This window comes from Chiroxiphia lanceolata, assembly GCF_009829145.1.
Source record: "Chiroxiphia lanceolata isolate bChiLan1 chromosome W unlocalized genomic scaffold, bChiLan1.pri scaffold_40_arrow_ctg1, whole genome shotgun sequence".
In the NCBI taxonomy this organism is placed as follows: Eukaryota; Metazoa; Chordata; class Aves; order Passeriformes; family Pipridae; genus Chiroxiphia; species Chiroxiphia lanceolata.
In genome coordinates this window covers 388,479-395,249 of record NW_022476499.1, presented here as the reverse complement: position 1 = coordinate 395,249, position 6,771 = coordinate 388,479, and the positions used below count along the sequence as shown (strand labels likewise).

Genomic DNA, 6,771 nt, shown 5'->3' with positions numbered 1-6,771 from the left:
TTGTGCAGGAGATGCTGGGGGAGATGGTGCCAAAGGCTTTCTGGAATTCCAGAGAGACACATCCCAGCCTTTCCCTCAGCTGCTGAGCGGGTCCTTTGTCAGAGAAGGAGATGAGGTTGGTCAGGCAGGACCTGCCTTTCCCAACCCCACGCTGGCTCGGCCTGATCCCCTGGTTGTCCTGCCCGTTCCATGGGATGGCACTGAGGAGGATCTGCTGCATGGACTTCCCTGGTCCTGAGGTCAATGGGACAGGGCAGGAGTTGCCCAGATGCTCCTTTTGGTCCTTCCTGTGCATGGGCATCCCATTTGCTTGTTGCCAGTCAGCTGGGACTTGTGCAGTTGTGCAGCACTGCTGGGCAATGAGTGAGAGTGGCTTGGCCAGCTCTTTCTCCAGCTCCCTCAGGACTCCTGGGTGCATCCCATGTGGGCCCAGACACTTGGGGGGGTCTCATTGGCAGAGCAGGTCCCTGACCATTTCCTCCTGGATTGTGGGGGCTTCACTCAGCTCCCCATCACCAACTGCCAGCCCTGGGAGCTGGGGATGCTGAGGACAACTGCTTTGGGTGTTAAAGACTGAGGCAAATAAAGCAATAAGTAACCTCATGGAACCAAAGACCACTGTGACACTGCAGGGCCTTCTGGAGCCCTGGGACACTGGGACATTTCATGGAATCAAGGCAGCACTGTCACCCTGGGAAAACTCGTGGAATTCAGGGCCCATTGTGACACTGCAGGTGTCACACATGGAACAAAAGGAACCCTGGGACACTGTGGAAACTCATGGAACCAAGGGACCATTGTGACATTGAGGGGGCTCCTGGAATCAGGAGTCCATTGGGACAATCCAGGGCCTCATGAAATCAAAGGAATTCTGGGACACTGTCAAACCTCCTGCAACCAAGGGAGCCCTGAGATATTTCTGAACCTCCCAGAATCCAGGGCCCACTGTGACCCTGCAGAACCTCCTGCATTCAAGTGGTCCTTGTGAAACTGCAGGCTCTCCTGGAACCCAAGGATTCCTGGAACACTGCAGAGCTCACGGAACCAAGGGGCCACTGTCCCACTGCAGCTCCTTCTGAAGCACAAGGGACCCTGGGACAGTGGGAAATCTCTGAGAATCCAAAGGGCATTTTGGGACTGCAGGGCCTCATGGAAGTAAAGGAACCTTTGGAGACTGTGGAAGCTCGTGGAAGCTCATGGAATCAAGGGGTCATTGGGACATGTGGGGTCTCCTGGAAGCAAAGGAACCCTGACAATTTCTGTGGGAACAAGTTAAGGCAGCAGCAGCTGCATTCAGTTAATCAGGATCAACAAGGAGTGTTTTGGCCTTGACTGGTGTTTTCCATCCAGAGAGTGCTGTTTGCCAAAGTGGAAATCACTTGGAATGCTCTGCAGGGCAGCCTGTGTTTTTCTCTGGTGGCTGAACACAGCCAGCACTTGAGGGGAGGGGAAGGTGTGGGATCAGGGCACTGCTTTGGGGTCACGCTGGGAATTCCAGTGGACTAAAAGACAAAGCCCAGGTGCTGTTTCCAAAGGAACCCCAATGAAAGGGGGACAGGGAAAGATGGGAGGACAAGTCCTGTAATGGAACTCTGTGTGTGCAGCCTCATTTTCTCCTTCAGCACCCACAGGAGAGGGGGAAAAAAGTGGGGGTTGGGACCCCAAAACTGTTCGGGGGGGGGAAATTGGGGATTGAGGGGACAGTGGGAAGGTGGGAGCAACAGGGAGAAGGGTGGAAAAGGGGGGGTGGTCTGGCGGGTCTGACAGTCCCATGGGGGTCTTTGGGCACAGGGGGGCTGGCAAAGGGGGGTGGCCCCCCTGAGTTCCTAATTTCCTGTGGGGTGCTGGGGGCTGCTGGATCCAATCTCAGCCTTGCATTATCCCAGCACTTTCAGTTTAGAGGAATTACAGAGGTGTGACAGAAACACTTTTGTCCCCAAGGTTTTAATGATGGCAAATCAGATCTGTTGATAGAAATGAATTATTTAGGGATACAAATGATCAGACAAAATATCTTCATCAGAATTAATTACTGCACAATAGAAACACTAAAACTACCAGGAGTACAGGATAAGATAGGACAGTGCTCTACACTAAAGCAATTGTTGAAGCAATTCTACTCAAGCTGGTACCAAAGCAATAATTCTTATTTAGAGATGGATGGAACTCCCCCAGACCAACGCTCGTGGGGAGATCTCTGCTCTCAACCTCCAGCAGTGACCTTGGGGGCTCCCCAGCCAAGGCAGGAATCTCCACACCCCCCCACAAAGGGTTCTGTTGGAAGAAGCTGCCCGTGTGAAAGGGGACTGGTCCTTTGGGGTTGAAAGGGATGGACTGAATGTCACTGGACTCCAGGGGTTGCCTCCCATCAGGGGCTTCATTGGGGGTGGAAGCAGCGGCCGAAGCTCTTCCTGCAGTTGGGGCACTCGAGGGCTTCTCTTACTGGTGGGTCCGTTGGTGTTTGGTCAAATAAGACCTGTCAGTGAAGCTCTTCCCACACTCCCCACACTTGTAGGGCCTCTCCCCGGTGTGGATGCGTTGGTGCCTGACAAGGTTGCCGCTCTGGTTGAAGCCCTTCCCGCAGTCGGTGCAGCGGAAGGGCCTCTCATCCGTGTGTGTCTGCTCATGCCTGAGAAGACTTGAGCTGCGCTGAAACCTCTTCCCACATTCCAAGCACTTGTAGGGCCGTTCCCTGGTGTGGATGTGCTGGTGGGTGAGGAGGTTGGAGCTGTACCTGAAGCTCTTCCCACATTCCCGACACGTGTAGGGCCGTTCCCCAGTGTGGATGTGCTGGTGTCGGATCAGGTTGGAGTTGTCCCTGAAGCTCTTCCCACATTCCTGACATGGGTAGGGCAGTTCCCCAGTGTGCATTTGCTGGTGTCGGATCAGGTTGGAGCTGTTCCTGAAGCTCTTCCCACATTCCTGACATGGGTATGGCAGTTCCCCAGTGTGGATGCGCTTGTGTTTGATCAGGGAGGAGCTGTCCCTGAAACTCTTCCCACATTCCCTACATGAGTAGGGCCGTTCCCCAGTGTGGATGTGCTGGTGGGTGAGGAGTTTGGTGCTCTTCCTGAAGCTCTTCCCACACTCCAAGCACCTGAAGGGCTTCTCCCTGCTGGGAGGCTGCTCAGGGACCACCAGCTCAGAGCTCTGGCTCAAGCTCTGGCCGCCTTCCCAGCACATGTTGGGTCTTTCCTCCTCAGAGCACCCTGGGATGGCTTTGGAGCCCCTCCTGCGGGGGCATCTCCGGCCCTTTTCCTCCCCGCTGCCTTCCTGTGCCGTGGAGCCCTTCAAAACGGCCTCTCCCACCAGGGTCTCAAGGGGGGATTTGTCCTCCGGGCTCTCCGTCCTCAGCTCGGGGCCTGGGGCAGGAAGCAAGAAGGACAGGGAGGGGATTTGCCTCCGGCCCACAGGGAAGGCCAAGGACATCCCCCCAACTCCGGCCCCGGCAGGACGGCGGCGGCAGCGGGGTTGTCCTGCAGCCGGGGCCATGCTCGGCTGACAGAGCCAGCACAACACCCGCCCAAAGGGCCACTGACTTCCTCCTCACCTGCCTGGGGGGCCCAAGGCATCTTCCTCTTCCTCGCAGCCTCCTCCTTCATCCGCCCAAGTTTTGGGAAGGACAAATCCTGATGGGGGGGAAAACAAGGGCTGAGCGCGTTGGTTTGGGGGTTCCTCCTGCCCAAGTCCATCTCTAGAACTCACCAGGCATCCGGTGACTTCCTCCAAAACACCAAGATTCAGCCCAGAAAAACCCAAACCTCTGAGATTCAGGCAAAAAGCCCCTCAGAAATAGCAAGATGAACCCCTCCCCAAACTGCAAAATGTTAAGATTCAGCCAAAATATACTCCAAAATACAGAGATTCAGCCCAAAAAAAGGGGGTTAATTAAGAGGATGAGGGGAGCAAGATCATTTCATGAGCACTTGATTGAGTTGCTAAAGATTAATCAAAAACTGAATTAACGTAGTGGCACTTAAAACTCAACTTTTTTCTTCCTAGTTTCAGTCTAGAGAATAAATATGAAATTACTGGACTGCAGGCCTGGATCATTACCCCTGTGCTTTGGTGTGCAAATGCTTTCTCCTTCCACTTCTCCCCTGCCATCCTTTCTGACAACTGGACTCCTCTGCTGTGCTGTGCCAATCTCCTGGGATGTGCAGTTTCCACGTTTGCAAGGATTAAAGGTTACTTTTGCCTACCAGTGCCAAAGGCTGCTCTCTGAAGTTTAGTGTGAGAGAATCCTGGGCAATCAGACACTGAAATTGTTGAGTTGCAACGGGCCATGCAAATGGAAAGACAGAATCCATTCTGCTGGCCCAGATACAGAAGCCAATATCTGGTTGTGGCTCTTTGCCTCACTGGCACCATCCTCTGTGGTTCCTGCTGCCCACCACGGCACTGGCAGCCCCAGGGGCACAGGTATGTCCATCCTGTAAATGAAGTCAGTCAGACTGTCCACAAGTGTTAGCAGGAGTAAAACAGTGCACTGCTGACCTTCTCAAATTTATCTCTGTTAATGTCTGACTTCACTTGGTCAATCTGTGTCCTCTTGCACAGCGTTACGTGGGTTTATGATTTTTATTATCACTGCACCAAATTAATCTGGAATGTGTGGTCAGAACAGTAATTACCTGTATTTGTGTATAACTGTGTGCTCTTCTATTTTTCATGCTTTCTGGCAAATTCACTGACAACTTCTTTCACGACTGCACGATGGGGACTGAATTTAAGGCTGGGGGGTTTTCCTGAGGGCAGCACTACACCAGACTGTTTTGTGTGTGTGAGACAGGCAGAAGCACAAATGCCTGCACAGCCCAGAGCAGTCAGTGTGGGGCTGTGCTTGCTGCTGAAGAGACCCCCAGGGAACAAACCCAGGCAATAGTTTGGGTTTATTCCTTGCTCTGTGTCAATGGAATAGAATGTTCCACAGGAGCTCTGTCCCCTCTGTGGCACCGGGTGGTTCAAAGTTGAAGAGAAGGGGGATCAAGTGCAAGTTCCCTTCTGAAGTGTGTGTCCCTAAGGAGGACACTTGCCTTATTATTGCTTATTATGTGTAATATCTTACAGATATATCATACAATAGCTAAGGATGGATTCTGTAGAATATGTGCCATAGATATGATACAGAATATATCTGATTCTTGCTTTACCTGCCTGTCCAGACAGATCTTGTGTATGCACAGAGATTGTATTTGAGGGATATATTCCTCTCAATACCCTGGGAGCTCCACTCCCAAGGCCAGCAAATTCCTGAAGCTCCCCCTCCTGTGCCCTGCAGGTTTTGGCAGATTTGCAAGAGCAGGGGAATCATTCCCTGCAGCCCCTTTGCACTGTAGGAAATGGGAGCACTGTGCACATCCTGCTGCCTCCAGATTCCATTCTGGGTGTGGGAACGACTCTGGGGAGCAAAGAAATGCCTGGTTCTGCAGGAGCTGGAAATGCTCAACGGGCAGCAGGACCAAGGCAGGGGTCTGGGGGAGTCTAGGGGGCTTTGGGGTGCGGGAGGGTCCTGGGGGAGCTGGGGAGGGGCTTTGGGGATTGGGGGTACAAACCAGGACAGACCAGGACAGACCAGTACCTCCTCACTGCTCCTCAGATCTCTCCTGGAGCTGGGCCACGTTGTTGTGGGACACCTGAACTCCCCTGAGTGCCCTCCCAGTACAGCCCAGTGCCCCCAGTACAGCCCACTGTGTTCCTGTCCCAGGGCGCCGGGTGATTTCTCTTTGGGAGGGGTTGGAAGGGATTTTGGGGGAGTTTGGGGGCCTTTGGGTGCATTTGAGGGAGTTAAAACAGGTTTTGGGGGCATTGGGGCATCAAAGGGATCTGTGGGGGGAGGGGATTAAAGGGAAAATGGAGGTTAGGGGACATTTGGGGGGAGTTAGAGGGGCTTGGGGGGGAGAGAAGGGGCTGCACCACGAGCAGGTGAGTCCTGAGACCCCCCTGGTGTCCCCAAGACCCTCTTGGTGTCCCCAGTTCCCCCCCGGTGTCTCCAATGTTCCCAGGGACTTCCCCCAGCCCCAATTCCCCCCTTGAAACCCCCGATTCCACTGTCCACAAACCCCTCCCCACTGTCCCCAAACCCCATCCTTGATGTCCTCAACCCTCCATCTCACCCCAGGAGCCCCCCCTGGACCCTCTGACCACAAAAACGACCCCCCCACACACTCACAGAAAGGCCAAGGGCATCTGGGGACACACTGGGGACAGTTGGGGACCTTTGCAGGGCACTGGGTCATTACTGGGGGATACTGGGACACACTGGGGGGAACCAGGGGGCACTGGGAGGGACTAGGGGGGAACTGGGGCACATTGTGGGGCACTGGCAGAGAACTGGGGAGTTACTGGGGGATTACCAGGACACACAGGGGGACACTGGGAGGTTACTGGGCCATACTGGGGGTTACTGGCTGCTCACTGGAGGATCACTGGTCAATACTTGAAAGCAGTGGGAGGTCACTGGGATACACTGGGGGGTCACTGGGGGGTTACTGGGCCTGTACTGAGGGTCTCTGGGAGGTCACTGGGATATACTGGGGGCACTGGGATCCCCTTACCTGGATGTGGTACATCTCCCTCCCCCGGATTTCGGGGGGCATCCCTAGGACCCCTGGGGGCTGGGGGACCCCCTGCATCCCACTGCTGGGCTTTAGGGGACTCCACAAAATCCCCTCACAACCCCTGAAATCCCCGCCTCGACCCATCGAAACCTCCTCAAGGTCCCCTCAAATCCCCTCAGAGACCTCATCCCTCCCCAGCACCCCCTAAACC

General features: G+C 54.5%; 1 protein-coding gene across 1 annotated transcript; it reads right to left on the bottom strand.

Annotated features, from left to right (window-relative positions):
• Positions 1-2,369: 2,369 nt before the first annotated feature.
• LOC116781343 (zinc finger protein 586-like) lies at positions 2,370-3,277 on the bottom strand. Its single transcript, XM_032677034.1, has one exon. It carries the CDS (start codon positions 3,181-3,183, stop codon positions 2,440-2,442), a length of 744 nt encoding a protein of 247 aa, XP_032532925.1. The 5' UTR covers positions 3,184-3,277; the 3' UTR covers positions 2,370-2,439.
• Between the last annotated feature and the right edge of the window lie 3,494 nt (positions 3,278-6,771).

What these genes read in the sequence shown, in the direction of transcription:
- LOC116781343 (XM_032677034.1), bottom strand. Translation starts at nt 3,183, where the DNA reads ATGTGCTGGGAAGGCGGCCAGAGCTTGAGCCAGAGCTCTGAGCTGGTG.